Source organism: Salvelinus fontinalis, chromosome 31 (assembly GCF_029448725.1).
Source record: "Salvelinus fontinalis isolate EN_2023a chromosome 31, ASM2944872v1, whole genome shotgun sequence".
NCBI lineage: Eukaryota > Metazoa > Chordata > Actinopteri > Salmoniformes > Salmonidae > Salvelinus > Salvelinus fontinalis.
In genome coordinates, this window is record NC_074695.1 from 47,242,329 (window position 1) to 47,265,122 (window position 22,794).

General features: G+C 46.2%; 1 protein-coding gene across 2 annotated transcripts in view; it reads left to right on the forward strand.

Moving 5' to 3' along the window:
- Positions 1-22,794, forward strand: part of LOC129830418 (FYVE, RhoGEF and PH domain-containing protein 3-like) — a 94,548-nt gene that overhangs the window by 58,183 nt on the left and 13,571 nt on the right. The window contains exons 2-13 of one of the 2 annotated variants that reach the window (XM_055892982.1): positions 9,767-9,931; positions 10,939-11,140; positions 11,527-12,178; positions 14,401-14,490; positions 16,462-16,598; positions 18,412-18,568; positions 18,714-18,852; positions 19,980-20,038; positions 20,718-20,864; positions 20,998-21,102; positions 21,218-21,297; positions 21,441-21,471. In XM_055892982.1, the coding sequence (XP_055748957.1) occupies positions 9,767-9,931; positions 10,939-11,140; positions 11,527-12,178; positions 14,401-14,490; positions 16,462-16,598; positions 18,412-18,568; positions 18,714-18,852; positions 19,980-20,038; positions 20,718-20,864; positions 20,998-21,102; positions 21,218-21,297; positions 21,441-21,471 (1,964 nt within the window). Of the gene's footprint in view, positions 1-9,766; positions 9,932-10,938; positions 11,141-11,526; positions 12,188-14,400; positions 14,491-16,461; positions 16,599-18,411; positions 18,569-18,713; positions 18,853-19,979; positions 20,039-20,717; positions 20,865-20,997; positions 21,103-21,217; positions 21,298-21,440; positions 21,472-22,794 lie in introns of both variants that reach the window. The other variant, XM_055892980.1, reaches the window with a different exon arrangement.

Genomic DNA, 22,794 nt, shown 5'->3' on the forward strand with positions numbered 1-22,794 from the left:
GGCTGCTGTGATGCACTTTAGCCACTGCTGAAGAGGATCAGCTCACCACAGTGGACCTGCATCCTCCCATACATCTGACCTCTCTTGTACGCCACACGACATGAACAGTGCACTGACTCCGGGCTTTATGTTTACACTTTCTCCCCCTGAGATGTTGCCTTGCGGTTTGTCTGTGATCATGTGTGTGCAATGCGTGTGAGGCTGTGTGTTACTGGTTTGAGAGAGGGCTTTGTCGTAGTACCTGGTGTCTGCACGCCACACTGCTCTCCTGTGGGGGTGTGAAGGAGAAGAGGACTGGACTGCTCATTCAAGGGCAAACAGATCAACTTGATTTCTACACACCTTTGGGTACAAGTGTTGGCTTCCGGTCAGCTCAGATGGTTTAGGCATGGTATTTAGAGTATGCAGTCCTTTTGAATGTGTGTGTGTGTGTGTGTGTGTGTGTGTGTGTGCGTGTGTGTGTGTGTGTGTGTGTGTGTGTGTGTGTGTGTGTGTGTGTGTGTGTGTGTGTGTGTGTGTGTGTGTGTGTGTCCGCACTCACTTTGCTTATAAATGTCCGCATGTCATTTAGACCTCTATAATATCTACAGCTTGGCTTGAGGGGGATTTTTTTCTCTCCCTCAAATGTTCTCCTCTATCACTTCCCTTGTTCTCCCTTCTAAACACACTCTCCATTTCTTTCTCTCTCCCCTTCCTTCTGTCTCATCCTCCGTCCTCTCTCCTCTTTCTCACCCCCCCCAACCAAATCCCTCCGTCTTAATCTGTGGGAGCTGGTGAAATACTCCTACTTAGTGTGTGAGCTGGGTTGATTTACTCTACTGCTGTGCACACCGACCTGATTTAGGACTGACAGGGGCAGGATGACTTATCCCCGATCCCCCCTCTTTACCCCGTTCCCTTTCCGTCTGTGGCGTAGCTTGGGGAGCCATGATACCACGGAGGCTTCGAGGCGTGGCTCACTCCTGGAGAACCACGGCCTGGTGTTCGGTCTAAATGTCTGAGAGCGGTGCTGTCTGATGTCGTGTGGTTCAATCAAACAGATAGGAGGAGATAAATGAATGGATGCGCAGTGATAAAGTAGTAATCTGCCGAAGGGAGGCCAGCTGTTACTGTACTCTATAGCCCGTGCGATTGGATGAGATCCTTATCCCTCTGTATGGGCATGGATTATCCACAGATTGAGCTAGGCACGCTGCAGTCTCACTCTAATGTACTGTAGCCTACTGTACCTGACTGAGAAATCTGCTGAATTGCCATCGATTGGGAAGAGCTCTAGCCTGTATTCTATATACCCTGTGTCCCTAGAACAGCTGTTGTGCTGCATTGCCACTGTGAGCCTTTGCCCTGTGTAGAAAATAGTGATCCCTTCTTTTTGAGCTGTAAGAGCTGTAGAGATCTGCTCTAGTTAGTAAATATGAATCCTGCCCTTTGGTTCTAAGCAGCACAGCTCTGGTTCTGAGTAGACATCAGTCCAACAGCCAACCGTGCCAGAGTTTACACTGTAGAACTAGGCTAGTCTGACTTGTACAGTACAGGTGCCAGGCTGTTTTATCGATCTCTGTGTTTTCAAACTGTACGGAACAACAAAATATAAACGCAACTTGTAAAGTGTCGGTCCCATGTTTCATGAGCTGAAATAAAAGGTCAAAGAAATGTTCCATACTCACAAAAAGCGTATTTCTCTAGAATTTGTGCGCAAATGTGTTTGCATCCCTGTTGGTGAGCATTTCTCCTTTGCCAAGATAATCCATCTCCCCGACAGGTGTGGAATATCAAGAAGCCGATTAAACAGCATAATCATTACACAGGTGCACCTTGTGCTGCGGACAATAAAAGGCCACTCTGAAAGGTGCAGTTTTGTCACACAACACAATGTAACAGATGTCCCAAGATGTCCCAAGTACACCAGAGCTGTTGCCAGAGATGTTCATTTCTCTACCATAAGCCACCTCCAACGTAGTTTTAGAGAATTTGGCACTAGGTCGAACCGGCCTCACAACCACAGACCACGTGTAACCATGCACAGATACACTGTGACATGATCCTGAGGCCCATTGTTGTGCCATTCTTCCGCCACCATCACCTCGTGTTTCAGCATGATAACACAAGGCCCCATGTCGCAAGGATCTTTACACAATTCCTGGAGACTGAAAATGTCCCAGTTATTCCATGGCCTGCATGCTCACCAGTCATGTCCCCCCATTGAGCATGTTTGGGATGCTCTGTATTGACGTGTACGACAGCGTGTTCCAGATCCCTACAATATCCAGCAACTTCGGACAGCCATTGAAGAGGGTTGGGACAACATTCCACAGGCCACAATCAACAGCCTGATCAACTCTATGCAAAGGAGATGTGTCGCACTGCATGAGGCAAATGTTGGTCACACCAGATCCACGCCCCTATTTTTCTATTACGGTATATGTGACCAACAGATGCATATCTGTATTCCCAGTCATGTGAAATCAATATATTATGGCCTAATTAATTTATTACAATTGACTTATTTCCTCATATGAACTTGAACTCTTTTAAATTGTTACATGTTGCGTTTATATTTTTGATGAGTGTATTTACAGTATTTCAATCAATGTGTTCTCCATTGTCTATCTGTGTATCTCTGTGTTGTCTCCGTGGGCCTCTGTGTGTGTGTCTCTGTGTGTGTATTTCCATGTGTTTTCCAGTCTCTCTCTCTGTCTCTGTGTACATGTCTCCTGTGGAGCTCCTTTATGGGGCTCTGTGTGTAATTACGGGGGTTTGACCGTCAGGGGATAAATATCAGAAACACATCAAGGTCAGAGCTCTCGTTACTGTCTCAGAGTTGCAGAAAGGAAAGAGAGATGGATAGAGAGAGAGACGTATGGAGAGAGAGAGAAACCCATTGGATGCCTCTGTCAGCGTAGTGTGGCCGCATCGAGAAGTAGATTGGATGCGATCCACTGTGTGTATGTGTGTCTCTGTGTTCGTCTGCGTGCGTAACACTGCTCAGATCAATGACCATTATCAGTCAAAGTGCCATTAGATGAGAGTCTGTTCCAGTCTGTCTCGATATGTCAGGACAACAGACAGCGGAGGCCAGGGTCAGAGAGAAAGGGAGGGAGGGATGAGCTGTACAGAAAGAGAAGTTGGGGGAAAGGTGGACAGAGAGAGGGAAAGACGGATAGAAGGACGGTCCACGAGAGAGGAAGAGGCAGATAAGAGAGCGTAAGGGGGAGATTGTGAGAAAGATAGAGAGAGACGCACAGAGAATGACTGACTTACTGAGTGAAGGGGAGAGAGAGAGTGTTGGTAGGTGTGGGGGTAGCTGTGTGATTGGGAGATGGGGGTTGGGGGGGGGGGGGATCAGGGGAGTTGTGACTGACGGACGAGACGCTCCCACGTCGGGAGTGATCCATCTCCCAGACAGCACTGGGGCAGGAAGACTTTACTCTAGGGATGGTGGGTAATAAACAACTCCAACAGGGTCGCCTCAGGCCTGGCAGTGATTGGCAGCAGTGTGTGTGTGTGTGTGTGTGTGTGTGTGTGTGTGTGTGTGTGTGTGTGTGTGTGTGTGTGTGTTCAACATTCAGTGTTCAGCGAGAGAAAAGGGGGAGGGGAAGAGTGAATATTGTATGTGAATGTACTTCTCAGTGCATGTGATTGCCTGTGTGTACATGTGCATGCAGGAGATGGGAAAGGATTGTCATTAGAGGTCAAGTCTGAATGGCCAAGGATATATATATATAGATTATTTTTTTGAACACGCCGCCCTCTCCACTCTCGCTACTCTGCAGTAGTATAAATGATTATACCTTTATTTCAACAAGGAACACAGACTGAGACCAAGGTCTCTTTTACAGCTGGGCCCTGCGTATACATGTCTACACACACAGTTTAGATACAATGACTAAGAAATTACACAAGACAAACAAAACAAAACAATCAAAAATGTTGAGCTCTGGCCTGTGACATCAGACTGTCATGCCATTGCTGTTTCTCCTGTGATGGAATCTGAATATGTCACCCATAAAGTTGCATTATATTAGTGTGTCACCTCTGGCACACACACACACACACACACACACACACACACACACACACACACACACACACACACACACACACACACACACACACACACACACACACACACACACACACACACACACACACACACACACACACACACACACACACACACACACACACACAATACCTTTATGCTTCCATATCCGCAGTCCAAATACCTTAGAGTATCAGAATACCTCAGTGTATCCGAAAACACACACTACCTTACCACTGTCTTAGCGCTAGCAGTACTGCTGTCTTTCAGTGTACTGAGTCCATCTCCTTCTCTCCTGTTCTCTTCTGACTGGAGTGTGTGGCGATGACATCGCCATCTCCACTCTCAAGGAACAGGCAAGTGAGTCAACAGCTTGCCTAAGAGACGCAATCCTTTGCCTGTCCATAATGATGGTGTATGGTCATTGATGAGTTGGCCTTCTAAGTCAGGTCGTCCTGGCAACCCGCTGCTCCCCAGGGCCACCGTGGTGATGGTTGTCCTCGGAAGCGAATTGTTGTATTTCTCTGTTCCCCCGTCGTGATTGGAGCTCAGAAGAGCAAATCCACTTCTCTATTCTCTCGCGTGTGTTTATTAAATTGCGGTTAAATGGATTCTCGTAATTACAGAATGTTAATCTCATCTCTTCCTCTGTGGGCAAATGTATTCGTTTACTCGGTTTGTCAAACATTGTTCCATGCCTGTTTGTCCTGTAGTTGTTTGCTGTGTTCTGATCAAGGTTATTATAATTTTGTGTTTTTCTATTATTTTTTTTTTCTATTAGTTTTTAGATTTGATTGGAAATTCTGTTTAGTTTCAGTTAGTTTTCAGACCTGATTTGGATTTCCCATTGAAACCCCCATTACATTTTTTCCCCAAAGTTTAGAAGAACAAAACACTGAAACGATCGTCTAAGGCGGAAACAGCGGACCAAAGCGCAGCGTGGGGAGCGTACATACTTCTTTATTTTAAGACGTCGCCAACAAAACAATAACCATCAAAAACGAAAAGGTGACGCCAACGTAGTGCTCACAGGCAACTATACATGGACAACTACCCACAATTACAGGTGGGAAAAAGGGCTACCTAAGTATGGTTCTCAATCAGAGACAACGATAGACAGCTGCCTCTGATTGAGAACCACACCCGGCCAAACACAAAGAAATACAAATCATAGAAAAAGGAACATAGAATGCCGACCCAAATCACACCGTGACCAAACCAAAATAGAGACATAAAAAGCTCTCTACGGTCAGGGCGTGACAGAAACTGAACATAATTCATGATGGTTTTGTTAATTATTTGATTTCAGTTTACTAAATCGTTTTTTCATGATTCGTTTTAGTTTACTATAATAACCTTGGTTCTGATTCGTCATTTCCCTCTTTTTAATCCATGTGCGTGTGCACACAACTATACCACTCTGACATTCTGAGCAGGACCTGACGGAGTGTGTAAAGTATCAGACGCAGAGGTTCATATCTTTCCCATAACCTTCGTGTTCACGCAGCGTGTGGACCATCATTGTTGTCGCGTTTGACCTAGGCTCCTGCCCTGTACTGTTGCATAGACAGGGGTAATCAGGGAATATGTTTACCTCCTTGTTGCCATAACTGTCAATCTGCATGTGTGTGGTTACTATTCAAATGTGTCTGTTTCTGTGAAGTACACACACACACACACAGACACACACACAGACACACACACACACACACACACACACACACACACACACACACACACACACACACACACACACACACACACACACACACACACACACACACACACACACACACACACACACACACACACACACACACACACACGTCAGCTGGGCACAGTGACAGGTGTGTAGGGCAGGTTTGGCAGGTGGAGTTAGACTAAAACACACCCAACTACAGATGAGTGTTATGCAGGACTGAGTTTTAGGGTGCTCCAGGGTGTGTGTGTGTATGCAGGGAGCTGGCACAGAGAGCTTTCCGGTCTTATACAGACACACACACAACACACACACACACACACACACACACACACACACACACACTGGGAGAATATGAGTTACTTTGTTGGCCAAGGAAGGTGTGTTGGATTTTCCTATTGAAATGGTTCACTGGATTCTTGGTATCTAACGAAAGGCAGAATATTCAACGAGACAGGTAGCTTTTTCTTTCTTGTTCTTGTCTTTTCTTGTCTTTAACACTCCTGAAATAAGCACAGTCTGGCTATCAGGTTTGGGTCGTTGTTCAACTGAACGACCTTTAGTCCTTGAGACCTTTGGAAACGTTTGCGTTTTCAGTATCGTATAGAGGCGTAGTATAGTTGGGAGTGTTGTGTTGAGTTTTAAGTGGGTGTTGTGTAGAGTTATGAGTGCTGTGTAGAGTTGTAGAGTTGTGTAGAGTTGTATACGGTGTTATGAAGTTGTATAGAGTTGTATAAAGGTGAGTGTTATGTAGATTTGAGTTAAGTAGATGTTTACTGTTAGGATGTTTGATCTGCGGGGCCAGATTTCACTGTCTTAGGTAACCATGACTATGGAATGTTTCCATATGCCAGACCCCCTTATGGCACCATCGGTCTCATTAGTGTCTGTCTGCTACAGACTGTTTGTTTTTCCCAAGACCTGACCTGTGTCTAGAGTCAAAGAGTCTCTCAGTGGTTTAGCTGGACAACGTCAGAGTAGATAGATGTTGCCCCTAACCACTCGCTCTAATTTCATCCCCCTAATGGTTAAGGTTAGGACCGAGTGTAGAAAAGCTGATCCCAGAGTCTGTTTTACGATGTTTCAAGACGGCAATTATTTTTTTGACGAATGGCGGAAATCAGCTTTCCTCTATAGGAGACTAGGATGCTATTTACTCTACACTGGAAGAGAAAACTGTCATTTATACGGTCATTTGAGGTATTATCAACAGTCAAAAGAACTGACATGTTTTACTGCAGCACACTGTAAATGATTGTGCATTGTGGGAAAAGTGTTGTATTTCAAATGGTACTGTAATTCCACAGAATACAGTAACGTATCCTTGGAGAGTGAAACATCATTTTGACCAATAGTGGGTTCATAGTATGGTTGTTTCTGGCTCATTAACATGTAAGAGGCTATATCTGTTGCACCCGTGAGTGAGAATTCTTTTAACTTCTATGTGGTTAAAGTGCCCCGTCAATTTAAAATGTGTAGGGGACAGATTGGAAGGGCAACTGCTCTTAAACCTTAAATGGTTGAGCATTTCGCCATGCCGTTTTTGGTATTTTTTTGCCCTTAAGTCACTGCCAGTCTGGCCGCCTTTGTTACGGCCTCTCGAAATGCAGGTAATATAAAACACCAAAAATGAATTCATATCCCGTAATGTGTAAACACTTTACCTAGCAGCCAACCTGCTTGCACCATCCCTTATAAAAATACTGTGAAATACATAACCCTCCCCTCAATGAATTTCATTCATCCATTCATTAATTCTGATTACGGTAGAATTCGCTTTTTTACATTATAATACAGTATTTTACTATGTGTCATTACACAGTACTTGCTTTGGTACCGTATGTATATTACAGTAGATGTACAGCTACCTGTAAATTAGTCAAATTTACGGTAACCCCTTCACAGTGTATAGTCAATTTCTGTTGCAACATTAGTAAGGTGAGAGCTGGAACTGGGCTATATTTTAGGAGTTGCTACTGTACATCTATTGACCCAGTCGCTGCACGTACTATTGGCTGTGTATTACAGATACCGTTTATGTCTGAAGTGGAAATATGTGCCTTTCACAGATGCATGTAAGCTCTCTCTCTCCGTCTCCCTCTCTGGTTTGGTAAAATTGTATAGCACGGTGGGAAAGCCAGCCTTCAGCAGGGCCTCATGGGGGCAGACAGCGCAGCAGGACTTATTGCAGGCTCACAGAGCTCTGCCTTCAGTGCCTGAAGCTGGGCTGGACAACGCCAAAATAGACATGGAAGCGCTCCTCGGGGGGGGGGGGGGGGGTCTCACTACCATCTCCGAACGAATCTTTTGGAAATGCGTGTGGCGTGAATAGATAAGCCTGCATGAGACGGAGCAGTGTGGATGTTAGTTTACATAGCGATTATCATAATGTACTGCCGGGGTTATCGTTGACGTCTAATGGACAACCACATCTGATAACACACAGCCAGTCTAAACAAAGGCTGTGATAAGGGCCCTTGGAACAAAGACATAGCAGTACTTAGACACACACACACACACATGCGCACACACAGAGACACACATACAGTACACAGGAACACACACATAGGCACAGTAATACATAAGTACACACACACACACACACACACACGCACACACACACACACACACACACACACACACACACACACACACACACACACACACACACACACACACACACACACATACACAGGCTTACACACACAGGCTTACACACAAACGCACAATTTTTCGGCCAGTAAGTGAAAAATTGCTGGGTCGAATCCCAGAGCCAACTAGGTGAAAAATCTGCCGATGAGCCCTTAACCGTAAATTCTCCTGTAAGTCGCTTTGGATAAGAGCGTCTGCTAAACTGTAAACTGTATACTGTGTATATACTGTAAACACACACTTCCCCCTCTTTCAATGCAAACACAAACCATACATTATGTGACCATACCAACATATTGCACAAAACAGCACTCATTACAAAGTCCACACTTCAATTCACTTCACTGGATTTAACAGAGCCCCTATAGGCATCACATGATTGGAATCACTGACAGACAATTCCCTGATGTAACTAGCTAGCTGCTAAAGGTCTCATTGTCCCAGTGTTTGTAGTTCTGTTGAGTGGGTTGTGATGCGCTTTTACAGGGACACACACACTCACACACTTTCTCAAAAAGCCTGATATCACAGACATACAGAGAGAAAGTAAGACACACACATACACAGGCCAGTATCACTCCCAGACAGTCTGAAAGGATGGAGGATCAGGATATAGAGATGTATTAAATAGAGGCAGGCCTATCAAAGAGCTCTCTGTAGAGAGCCTCACCTCTCTCTCCCCTGGCTTGGTGTCATGATTGATGCAGGGGCTGTCTGCCCCATCTCTGGTACCTCTCTGCTCCATCTCTGGTTCCTCTCTGGTTCCTTCTGCTCACTGCAGCATGACAAAGGCATTGGGGTGAAGGTCGTTTGTTCACCTCCTACTGTTACAGTAACACACTGCACTGCACCACTCGGGGGGACTGGGGCTGGGACGGTATAGAACTGCATCGGTCAGGTCTGTTTGGACTGGGGCTGAAGCTGCTGGGTATTTGGTCTCAGCCGTGACTCTTTCGTGCTGCAAAGTAATACTGCACTCTTAGTAAAAAAGGTACTATCTAGAACCAAAAAGGGTTATTTGGGTGTCCCAACAGAGGAACCCTTTGAAGAACCCCTTTTGGTTCCAGGTAGAACCCTTTACACAAAGAGTTCTCCTTTTCGAAAGCCTTATTTCTAAGAGAGTGTGTTCCTTCCGAACAGGTTGCGTTCCTGGAAGTTATGTGGACGGAAGTAATGCACTCATTCAATCTAATATATTCTCTCTCTGTCTCTCTGTCTCTCTGTCTCTCTGTCTCTCTGTCTCTCTGTCTCTCTCTCTCTCTCTCTCTCTCTCTCTCTCTCTCTCTCTCTCTCTCTCTCTCTCTCTCTCTCTCTCTCTCTCTCTCTCTCTCTCTCTCTCTCTCTCTCTCTCTCTCTCTCTCTCTCTCTCTCAGACCTCCCCCCCTCCTCTCTACAGTGCCAGTGTGGATCGGTGGACTTCCTGTGTTCCCCGCGGCTGGCGAAGAAAGCCCTGCCCCCTCCCAGGCAATGTCACGTCCGGCCTGCAGTCAAGCCCCGCCCCCAGCCCACAGCCACACCCACCTCTCAGAAACCTCAAGGTACACTGTTGGTTTATCACTCCTACTTGTTGTTTTTTAATATCAATACTGTCATTATCATTGACTAACAGTGTTGGTACAATATAAAACCTTGCGTTTATCGGCCTAACCCCAGAGTTTTACCTGGTCAGGTCACCCATTCACCCGCGTACAGTCTTTATCCCACGAACACATCAGTCAGATAGACACATGGATGGCTCTAAAAAAAAAAACTCCTTGTTAATCCTACTATAGCCTCATGCTATCTGCCTGTTGATGCGTACGTTTAATTTCCGCACGATACACCCTGCCATTCTCTGCCGTGCTGTAGTTGCACACACACACACACCAAGTCAGAGAGGAAGGAAGCAGAGGCACCTCACACAGCGAGAGCTGAGGCGGAGACGCCTGCTTCCTCATTCTGCCCTGACGCAACACCAAGAACACAGCCAAGACTGGCCTACGTAAAAGAGACAGAGAAAGCCTACTGTCCTCCAAATGCATTCTGCCGTAACCATGTTTGAAAGAACATGTAGCTAGCCAAGCAGTAGTATTTTAGCTTCTGATCGCGTGTGAAGTTTGCGCAGTCTCTTTCTGGACCACTCTCGGGCCTGTAATTTGTGCGCCTGCGTGCGCTTGTTTTCTCAAGTCTCTCTCTGTGAAACCACAGTGACTTAGACACACTGGTCCCCGCATCCTGTTCCGAAAGCAGGAAGCTCTCTCAGCTCCGCGAAGCACGATCAGAACCGTCTCCTGCGCTGCGTTCGAGAAACCTACTCGCAGAGGTTTAGCGATTATATGTTGTGTTTTGTGGTGGTGTTTGGACTGTGGTTTTGTCATCTGTAGTAGGGAGCCGCGGCAGCCATCTGGAATACAGTAATGGAGGCTTTCTCTCTCGGAACTCCGCGGGGAACTTGAAACAGGAGTCTTTCCGTGGTTACGCCAGTGACCCTGACTTCGTCTCTCTCTTTTTCTCTCGTTCCTTCTTCCTCCCTCCGTCACCCCTCTTCCTGGACCTGCACCTGCAGTGCCCCCTAAACCCCCCTTCCTGCTGGTCCTCGGACAGGACAAGAAGCCCAAGAGGATTCCCCCAGCCCCCTCCAGGCCTCTGCCTGCTCCTCCACCTCCACCCAAACCGCGGCCCAGCCAGACACCACCTGGCCTGGCCACACAGCCTCAGAGAGAGGCCCAGAGCGTGGGGCTGCTCATCGAGAGGTTTGAGAACTCCAGGTACCGTACTGTCCTGCAGGGGGGTAGGGTATTCCACGAGGTGCTCTTGCCCTGTTGACGCATCAGATGAGTGTTTTGTGCATGTGTTTGTGTGTAAAGAAAACTGGTGGTATGACACACATCATTATATTTCGTTTGATGATTTAAGATGTGGGTATTGTTATACACTATGAGTAGGACTTTGAATGTTTTGCACGGAATACACACTCTCTTACCTTCTGTCACGTAATACACACTCTGTTTTTCTGATGTTACTCAACCTGTGTTTCACACTTCTGTCTGCGGGAATGTTCACTTCTGTCTGGGGGTGTGTTGTGGTTCCAGCCCAACCAAGACTGAAACTGAGAAAGGTTTAATTTCACAAGTGTTTATTTTTTATATCCCAGGGTTCCAATTCTTGGCGTTCCTCCGAGGAATCAGCTCCACTTGTGCCTGAGTATGGACGCGACACCCGAAACCACAGCTCGTTCTGCCCCTGACCCCACAGCACACGCCCCTTCAGGGTCAGCAGGAGCAAAGGACTCTGGGGAACCGTCCCCCGTCGACAAACTTGCTCTTATCGTCTTGGAGCAGACTGATGAGGTCACCGAGCTGACGGAACTTTCGTGCCTGGCCTCAATCCGCATTGGCGACCCCGGCGACATTCCTTTGGACTCTACGGAGGACGACCTCAACGTCGTCCACGGCGATCGAGTTGGTTGCCTTGACAACACGGACAGGGAGCAGAGAGACTCTTCCCATGAGCTCCAGGACAATCCGGACTCACAGTCCTCGGAGCAGAACATAAACGGGAAGATTCCCAACCGGGACAGCGGGATCGACAGCCCATCGTGCGCAGCAGAGGGCGAGGTGTTCCCCAACGAAGACGCCATCGACGAGGAGGAGCGCTACGACAGCGTCACGGAGACAGAGACTAGCGTGTCCTGCTGTGTAACACTGGGCAACAAGCGTGACTCCACGCAGGACGAGGACAGTGACTTGGATGAGGTCAGCAGTGGCGAGACAGAGGGAGGGGAGAAGGCGGACACACACACAGAGGTACACAGGGTGAGTCACACACACACGCACATTCTTATCAAACTCCTTAGTCCCTAGTTCAGCAACTGTAACTTGTCTTTCTATTCTTATTTCTGTCAGTTTCAGGCTGTCTAGACTCACACACACACACACACACACACACACACACACACACACACACACACACACACACACACACACACACACACACACACACACACACACACACACACACACACACACACACACACACACACACACACACACACACACACACACACACAGACGCTCAAGTGTGTGTGGTGGTCACAAGCGTCGGTGACGTATCTAAAAATGGATGTTCTGTGAGGTGTGGAGGAATAGAGTACCTGCCCAGGGCTGAAACAGGAGCTTGTGACTGCTACTGCTAGAGGACAGACAGAAACAGAAGAGCACTCAGCTCAGCTACTGTTTCCACCATTGATCTGTGTGAGCGGGACACGACACCTCCAAAAGAGAACTTAGCATCATACCGGTATTCATGAACCCCCCGACAGAAAAATATTTATTGAAATAAAAGGATGGCGGGAAGGTCAAGCAACAGCAGACAAAAATAGGGAGAGGGAGAAAAGGAGGTGGAGAAAAAAAGTTGAGAGGCCGAAAAGTGAGAGCGTGTAATGAAAATGAGTGCGAGAAAGAGAAAGGGACAGGAGAGGTGTGTGAGTGGGAGCTGCAACTCTGGTTGGAGTTGTTGTGTGTTGGCACAGTACAGTCCGACACACCCTGTACGTAGGCACCACACCAAACACACATGAGCACACACAGACATACACACGCCCTGTACCTAGGCACCGCACCAAACACACACGAGCACACACAGACACACACACGCCCTGTATTGGCAGCCAACACCCTTTTGCCTCATGTGGAAGGGATCTCTGGTATCCTATGTTTCCTGATATCAGCATTACTGCCCAGAGGAAAGGTGTGTGTGGATGGGTGTGGGGGAACAGTGCCACTTCTCTGACACTAATAGCTGACATGTCGATAGCTTTTTAATGACACTGCTGTCGCAGAGGATGTGGGTTTTGAAACAGGAAAAGAAAGAAATGTATTTCTCTTCTTTCGGCATTTAGCATCGTCTGCTACGGAAATAGATTAGACGTCTTGTTTGTGTTTGTATGTGTGTGTGAGTGTGTTCACGTGTGTGTGTCATGCTTACAGTATGTGAATGTGTGTTTGTTTGTGGACATATCCCTACTGTACACTCTTAGAAATAAGGGTTCCAAAAGGGTTATTCAACTGTCCCCATAGGAGAACCCCTTTTGGTTCCAGGTAGAACCCTTTTTGGTTCCAGGTAGAACCCTTTTGGGTTTCATGTAGAACCCTCCGTGGAAAGGGTTCTACATGGAACCCAAAAGGGTTGCACCTGGAACCAAAAGGAACCAAACCTTTTCACTTGTATTGCTTTGGTTTTTGCTGTCAATTGTTTGTCAGAGTTGTTTTGTGTTGATTGAGTTAGTTGTTCCCTAAGTTGTGAGGCTTTTCTGCCACCAGGTGACATACTTGAAATACGTGAAAGAGAAAAGGGTTCTTTAAATGGTCCCCCTATGGGGACAGGTGAAGAACCCTTTTAGGTTCTACATGGCACCTTTTTTTCTAAGAGTGTATGTCTCACAATTTCCTCCAATTTCCCGATTTCGTGCGCGCATGTGATTGTGCACCGGACAGCTGTTGCAAAGCACAATGTCACAATGTAGTACACCCTCCCTTTCTGAGGACTGGTCTCAGTCACACGTCACAGGAATGTCATTTCATCCATTCAGTCAATTCCTCTTCCCGAAGTAGTCAAACTGAACACACATCCGCAGCACCTTTACGTGGCATCTCAGCGCCACTAGTAAACACGGTGTTGGTGACTAACTCAGCTCTCGGTAAAGCAACACCGACTGCCGATTGTTACAACATGCGCTGACACATTATGAGGTTGGGCCAGTTTCACTCAACAACCGAGATGAAAAGAGCACATGCGGATATCCCCATTTCAGACCACTTTTTATCTTAAATGTAATCACTGGTTAGAGTTTGGTTGCTTTTCACCTAATATGTTTTGTGTTAATGTTGCTGATATTCTCTCTCAAAGGTCATAGGCCCAGAGGCATATGTTTAATGTACGATACAGGTCTAATGTAGGTTTGTGTAGGGAGTGTTTTCTATATGGTATGCTATTGTTCTGACTGTTTGTGTCCACTTCTCTCCCTCAGTACTCAGAGACACAGAGGTTACTGAACATCGCCAGAGAGCTCCTTCACACTGAGGAGGCCTACGTCAAAAGACTCAACCTCCTCGACCAGGTATACACACACTAACACGCTGTGGGTTGTGTACTCTGAAATACACAACCACATGCAAAGGACGTCAGACTGCTTGCTTAGAGGGTACCACTTCTTCCCGATTCGGCACAATACTTGGCTTGAACCTGGGGCCTCAGCTTGATAAACACAGGTTACCGTTCTCCCTCAAGCGCCTCTACCTGTCGCTAGCTCTTGAGTGTCGCAAACGTGGACACTTAAGGCCGAGGAGTAAGTTTCACACATCTCCATGTGCTACACGTACAGTGCATTTGGAAAGTATTCGGACCCCTTCCTTTTCTCCACATTTTGTTACGTTACAGCCTTATTCTGAAATCGATTAAATAATTTTCCCCCCCTCATCAATCAACACACAATGCCCCATAATGACAAAGTGAAAACAGGTTTTTGGAAATTTGGGGAAATGTATTAAAACATATATAACATATCTGCAACATTGACGGTCCCCAAGAACGCAATAGTCTTCATCATTCTTAAATGGAAGAAGTTTTGAACTGCCAACTCTTCCTAGAGCTGGCCGCCCGACCAAACTGAGAAATCGTGGGAGAAGGTCCTTGCTCATGGAGTTGACCAAGAACCCGATGGTCACTCTGACAGAGCTCCAGAGTTCCTCTGTGGAGATGGGAGAACCTTCCAGAAGGACAACCATCTCTGCAGCACTCCACCAATCAGGCCTTTATGGTAGACGGAAGACACTCCTCAGTAGAAGGCACATGACAGCCCGCTAGGAGTTTGCCCGAAAGGCACCTAAAGGACTCTCAAAAAGATCAATGTTCGTTTCATCAGACCAGAGAATCTTGCTTCTCAGGTCTGATGAAACGAACATTGAACTTTTTGGCCTGAATGCCAAGCGTCACGTCTGGAGGAAACCTGGCACCATCCCTACAGTGAAGCCTAGTGGTGGCAGCATTCTGTGAGGATGTTTTTCAGCTGTAGGGACTGGGAGACTAGTCAGGATCAAGGGAAAGATGAACAGAGCAAAGTACAGAGAGATTCTTGATGATGAAAACCTGTTCCAGAGCGCTCAGGACCTCAGACTGGGGCGAAGGTTCACCTTACAACAGAACAACAACCCAAAGCACACAGCCAAGACAATGCAGGAGTGGCTTCGGGACAAGTCTCTGAATGTCCTTGAGTGGCCCAGCCAGAGCCCGGACTTGAACCCGATCGAACATCTCTGGAGAGACCTGAAAACAGCTGTGCAGCTACGCTCCCAATCCAACCTGACAGAGCTTGAGAGGATCTGCAGAGAAGAATGGGAGAAACTCCCCAAATACAGATGTATCAAGCTTGAAGCGTCATAACCAAGAAGACTCAATGGCTGTAATCACTGCCAAAGGTGCTTCAACAGAGTAAATGGTCTGAATGCTTATGTATATGTGATATTTCAGTTTTGTTTATAAAAATCTCTTTTTCTTTGTCATTATTGGGTGTGTAGATTTATGAGGGGAAAACACAATTTAATGAATTTTAGAATAAGGCTGTAACGTAACAAAATGGTGAAAAAGTCAAGGGGTCTGAATACTTTCCGAATTCACTGTCCTTAACGAAGGCCTACTCCTCCCATATTAGGCCATATTCATATTGTTTTATATCTGGTGTGAGATATACATATTTGTTGTTGAAGTTGACCGTCACGTACATGACCACAGACAACAGGATATGTGCTGGCACAGACGGTAGGCTAATCTCAGAGCCGCTTCCTGTTTTTGTCAAGCCTCTGCCCCCTCACATTGGTAGCGTTTGTCAGGGAAACTCAGGTGCACGCAGGCCTGTGGTTGGGTGACTGACAGGGAGGTGAAAGGTCATCGACCTGATGATGACAGACAGATCTAACCATCATACACATCCCCCTATGAAAAAAGATTATTCGATCAAAGAGCCCATGGTTTGTTATATCATTTATAGTAATGTAGTTAGTAATGTTAGTAATGTTACTCCTGTCGTTTGTAGGTATTTTGCACTAAGCTGACTGAAGCTGGAATCCCTCAGGACGTGATAACGGGGATCTTCTCCAACATATCCTCCATCTACTGCTTTCACCACAAGTTCCTGCTCCCTGAGCTCAAAACACGCATCACTGGAGAATGGTGAGGAGACCAGGGGCAATGTTGTAATAGTGTTTCATTCATGTTATATGGTTCTATTAGCAAATCAAATCAAATGTTATTTATCACATGCGCGGTAGACTTTACCTTGAAATGCTTACTTCCCTTAAAACCAACAATGCAGATTTAAGAAAATAGAGTTATGGAAATATTTACTAAATAAACTAAAGTAATATAAAAAAAAAATATATATATATATATATACAGTTGAAGTCGGAAGTTTACATACACTTGGGTTGGAGTCATTAAAACTTGTTTTTCAACCACTCCACAAATTTCTTGTTAACAAACTATCGTTTTGGCAAGTCGGTTAGGACATCTACTTTGTGCATGACACAAGTCATTTTTCCAACAATTGTTTACAGACAGATTTTTTTCACTTATAATTCACGGTATCACAATTCCAGTGGGTCAGAAGTTAAAATACACTAAGTTGACTGTACCTTTAAACAGCTTGGAAATTTGCAGAAAAGCATTAGAAGCTTCTGATAGGCTAATTGACATCATTTGAATCAATTGGATGTATTTCAAGGCCAACCTTCAAACTCAGTGCCTCTTTGCTTGACATCATGGGAAAATCAAAAGAAATCAGCCAAGACCTCTTGTCTGGTTCATCCTTGGGAGCAATTTCCAAACGCCTGAAGGTACCATGTTCATCTGTACAAACAATGGTACGCAAGTATAAACACCATGGGACCACGCAGCCCTCATACCGCTCAGGAAGGAGACGCGTTCTGTCTCCTAGAGATGAATGTACTGTGGTGCGAAAAGTGCAAATCAATCACATAACAACAGCAAAGGACCTTGTGGAGATGCTGGAGGAAACAGGTACAAAGGTTTCTATATCCACAGTTAAACGAGTCCTATATCGACATAACCTGAAAGGCCGCTCAGCAAGGAAGAAGCCACCGCTCCAAAACCGCCATAAAAAAGCCAGACTACAGTTTGCAACTGCACATGGGAACAAAGATCGTACTTTTTGGAGAAATGTCTTCTGGTCTGATGAAACAAAAATAGAACTGTTTGGCCATAATGACCATTGTATGTTTGGAGGAAAAAGGGGGAGGCTTGCAAGCCGAAGAACACCATCCCAACCGTGAAGCACAGGGGTGGCAGCATCATGTTGTGGGGGTGCTTTGCTGCAGGAGGGACTGGTCCACTTCACAAAATAGATGGCATCATGATGAAAATTATGTGGATATATTGAAGCAACATCTCAAGACATCAGTCAGGAAGTTAAGGAGAAGCTGTTCAGGAGCCTTTTGGACCTAGACTTGGCTCTCCGATCAAGACTGTGCAGTAGGATGCAAAATCTTCTACAAACAACACCTATGTGATATTGGGTTTCTGCTTAGATGCTTCGCTCGCTCTCTCTTCTCTTCTCTTCTCTCTCATTACTGAATAGTGATAATTCTGCAATGGTCGGTATGTGTTTTGGCTGTAGAACTCTGACAGCTGGGTTGCAGGGGGGGGGGGGGGGAGGGTTGGTGTGTGCCGGGCTGGTAGAATAGGGACATTATCCGCCTGTCTTCATCTGCTGGGAGTAAATGTACCATAAGTGTGTGCCAACGCTAGTCTCTCTCTGTCTAGAGATGATTGTTTCATAGAAATGATGTAGAGGGATTCCACCTGTCGCCTCCTGCGCACAATAAACAGTAAACGTACCGTAGATGACTGTTTCTGTGAATTCCACGTGTGTACTGCAAGTATACTCTGAGTTGTACAGTACAAAAATCGACATTTAATTTTTTTTGAGTTTTAAGCCCTATGGGCGGGTGTGTGTTCTGCGCGTTAGGGACTCAAACCCACGTATCGGAGACATCCTCCAGAAGCTGGCTCCTTTTATGAAGATGTACGGAGAGTACGTAAAGAACTTTGACCGTGCTATGGACCTGGTCAACACCTGGAGCCAGCGGTCATCACAGTTCAAGAGTGTGGTCCAGAACATACAAGTAGGTGGCATCTCTCCCACAGAATCAAGGTGTGTTTATGGTAACGTGTGCTGTTGTTACCCGTGAATTAATGTGTGGTGTGCCCACTGTATGTTTACAGTACTGTGTGTGTGTAACTGTGTTGCTGTGTGTTCGATCCTGACAGAAGCAGGATGTGTGTGGGAACCTGACTCTCCAGCACCACATGCTGGAGCCTGTGCAGAGGATCCCTCGCTATGAACTCTTGCTCAAGGACTATCTGAAGAAACTGCCTGATGATGCACTGGACAGGAAGGACACGGAGAGTATGTCTGTCTGCCTGTCTGTCCGTCTGTTTGTCTGTACCTACACACTGCTCACGCACTCATTACCTGTGTGTTTGTCTGTCTGTCTGTTTGTCCCTCACTACCCTTCCTAAACTAGGACCCGTACTAGCCACTTTACAAGCTCCATGTCTTGTGACCTTACCATAACCTTGTCCTGTACATTGTCCCTGTTTGAAGTAATGTCTAGGTAAAGCCTGCATAATCCACCGTGGCGTGTCAGGCGTCCTGTAGAGGGGAACGTCAGCTCTGTTTATGTAGTTCATGGCTTTAATGCAGTGTTGCGTTAATGTGTGTGTTTAATGTAGAATGTGCGTCTCTGATGTTGGGTAATGTACATGGTAGGAGAGGTCTACCATTCTCCCTGTCTGTGTAACACAAACATTGTATATGTTTGATGCATGGTCATTTCCAGTAGGCCCATAGTCTGATGATGCACAGGCTGGCTGCAGTGAAAGGTTGGACACTGACCTATTTGTCACAGTATTCAATTCAATTACTAAGAGTCGTATACACAATGAGGATACAAAACATTAGGAACACCTGCTCTTTCCATGACATAGACTGACCAGGTGAAGCTATGATCCCTTATTGATGTTGTTATTCAGAAGGTGGATGGGCAAGACAAAATATTTAAGTGCCTTTGAACGTGGTATGGTATTAGGTGCCAGTGGCCCCGGTTTGAGTGTGCCAAGAACTGCAACGCTGCTGGGCTTTTCACGCTCAACAGTTTCCCGCGTGTATCAAGAATGGTCAACCGCCAAAAGTACATCCAGCCAACTTGACACAAACGTGAGTCAACATGGGCCAGCATCCTCGTGGAACGCTTTCAACACCTTGTAGAGTCCATGCCCCCGAGGAATTGTGGCTGTTCTGAGGGCAAAAGAGGGTGCAACTCCTAATGTTTTATGCACTCAATGTAGTGTAGAGTGTGTCTTTGAACAGAGTGAACAGAGAAATGTCTTTGAACAGAGTGTTTTCTTTCTTCCCTCTTTCTTATGTTTCTTTTTTTTTCACTCAGTGTAGAGTGTTTCAAATGTGTAGGGCTGATGCATGGTTACGTAGAGTTGCTGCAGACAGGTCTAACACTGCCTGTGTGTGTTTTATAGAAGCCCTGGAACTCATATCCACAGCAGCCAACCACTCCAATGCTGCCATCAGGAAAATGGTAAGATGTTTTTTTCTGCTTCGGAGCCCTCTCTCTTCCCTCCATATGTGAATCTCTCTGACGTACTTCTCCTACTTTTCACTGGTTTTCACGACGGTGGTGTTGTAGTTCACAGCAGCGGGGGAAGGAGGGAGAGAGCATTGATTGGTTGATTTCATTTGACCATTTAAAAACGCAATGCAACCACCAACGTGGACGCAACGCGTTTCAACGCAACGTGTTGACGATGTACATTTTTTGTTGTTGGTGCAATAAACATCACATGGCCTGAATAATGAAACGACTGTGCAGAGACCAAAACACAACACATTTGAATAGTTCCCCCGGATGACAGTAGTCACTCCCCTTTGGGAATAGCTCGCAGAACTAGCCAGCCTAGCGTCCAAACTGCGTTGGATGCGGCGACTTGCGGGGAGGCAGGGTGCTTCAGTGCAGACAGGAAGCTGCCGTTTCCTGCCACTAGTTTCACAGCCTGCAGAAGAGTGAATTATGTCTCTATGACACACACACACACACACACACAGTCACACTTCTGCCCTCTGGTGTGACTTATCGTGTCTTATTCTGTCTCGACAGTTTTAGTTCAATAGCTCCTTGTTGCCCTGACTTAAATGAATGTATAATTTTGCTCGGTATGTGCGTGTGTTTCACATTGTTCCTTCTCCTTGGTGTTCCTCAGGAGAAGATGAACAAACTGCTGCAGGTCTATGAGAGACTGGGGGGAGAGGAGGACATCGTGAACCCAGCCAACGAGCTCATCAAAGAGGGACACATCAAGAAGATGTCTGCCAAGAATGGGACGGCACAGGACCGATACCTCTACCTGGTGAGTGGCAGAAGGAGTTGGAATGAAGAGAATGTGTAGGAATGGGACGATATCAAAGTGTGTGTGTATTCATGCGTCTATTTAATGTGTATTCTCATCCGTTGTCCCGTCTCTCTGTGTGTCCGGGCTGCAGTTCAACAACATGGTGCTGTACTGCGTTCCCAAGCTGAGGCTGATGGGGCAGAAGTTCAGTGTGAGAGAGAGGATCGACATCGCTGGGATGGAGGTCAGGAAGGAGGTAACGGAAGCCACTCCTCTTCTCTTGTTACTTCCCTTCCATTCTGAATGTGTGACGCGTAGAAGGGACATTGCTCTCAGAGGTAAAGTGGCACTGTTCTCCTCTGCGGCTTCAGGTGCAAGAGAACGTGAAGCAGAACCTCCCTCACACGTTCACCATCATCGGCAAGCAGCGCTCACTAGAGCTGCAGGCCAGGTAAGAACTATGGAGCAATTACATGGGAGAACTGTAGAACTGTGCCTTTTGTAACAGAAACACAACATTTCAGGCACAGCAGTAACTCGTAGAAGTACTAATAGCTATAGGGCTGCTGTTGAAACATTCCCTCTGTTTTTCAGGACGGCTGAGGAAAAGGAAGACTGGATACAGGTCGGGAATACCAGACCAACACTAACATGGAATGGGTTTTATAGGGGATTTGTGTATTAGGAACAGTATTTGTATTAGTGCAGCTTTCCTCCACACTGCCATACTGAGTTGGGAAATTGTTTCCTCTCGTTAAGCTGCTCATTAAAGCTCATTTAGCCCATTAAAGCTAACGAAAGCTGGGTTAAAAGGGCTTACAGGCTGGAGGGGAGGAGTGTGTGCCAGGCAGGGGGTCTGGGAGTGTGTGGATAGGAGTGGAAGGGCCCTTCGGCGATCTGAAGGACACAGAGGAATGTGTGGTGTCTCGAGACTTTGGAGAGGGCTGCACAAAGATTGTGCCTTCACAGAGTCTATTATTCACACACGAATACAGTGCTCACCACACACACACACACACACACACACACACACACACACACACACACACACACACACACACACACACACACACACACACACACACACACACACACACACACACACACACACACCCTCTCTGTTAGTGCAGTAGAGAGGCCAGTCTCTGACACAGACCACTGGGCTGGATCAGAGGTCCCTGATACATTTGTCCCTCTGATGTCATGGCTGATGTCATCTCTGTATAACAGGGTCAGTCCAGACGACAACGTGGTCTCTCTCTTTGTTCTCCTCTCTTTGTGTTTGTATTTATTATGGATCCCCCATTAGCTGCTGCCGAAGCAGCAGCTACTCTTCCTGGGGTCTAGCAAAATTAAGGCAGTTTATACAATTTTAAAGCATTACAATACATTCACAGATTTCACAACACACTGTGTGACCTCAGGCCCCTACTCCACCACTACCACATATCTACATGACAAAATCCATGTGTGTGTGTGTGTATGCATGTTTGTGTGCCAATGTGTGTGTTGCTTCACAGTCCCCGCTGTTCCATAAGGTTTTTTAATCTGTTTTTTTATATCAAATTTTACTGCTTGCGTCAGTTACTTGATGTGGAATAGAGTTCCATGTAGTCATGGCTCTATGTAGTACTGTGTGCCTCCCATAGTCTGTTCTGGACTTGGGGACTGTGAAGAGACCTCTTATGGCATGTCTTGTTTGGTATGCATGAGTGTCTGAGCTGTGTGCCAGTAGTTTAGACAGACAGCTCGGTGCATTCAACATGTCAATACCTCTCATAAATAAAAGTAATGATGAAGTCAATCTCTCCTCCACTTTCAGCCAGGAGAGATTGACATGCATATTATTAATATTAGCTCTCTTTAACAGACAGGCAGAGGCCCTCTTTCTCCCTTTCTCTCCCTGTCTATCCCACTCTCTCTCTCTCTCTGTCTATCTCTCTCCTAA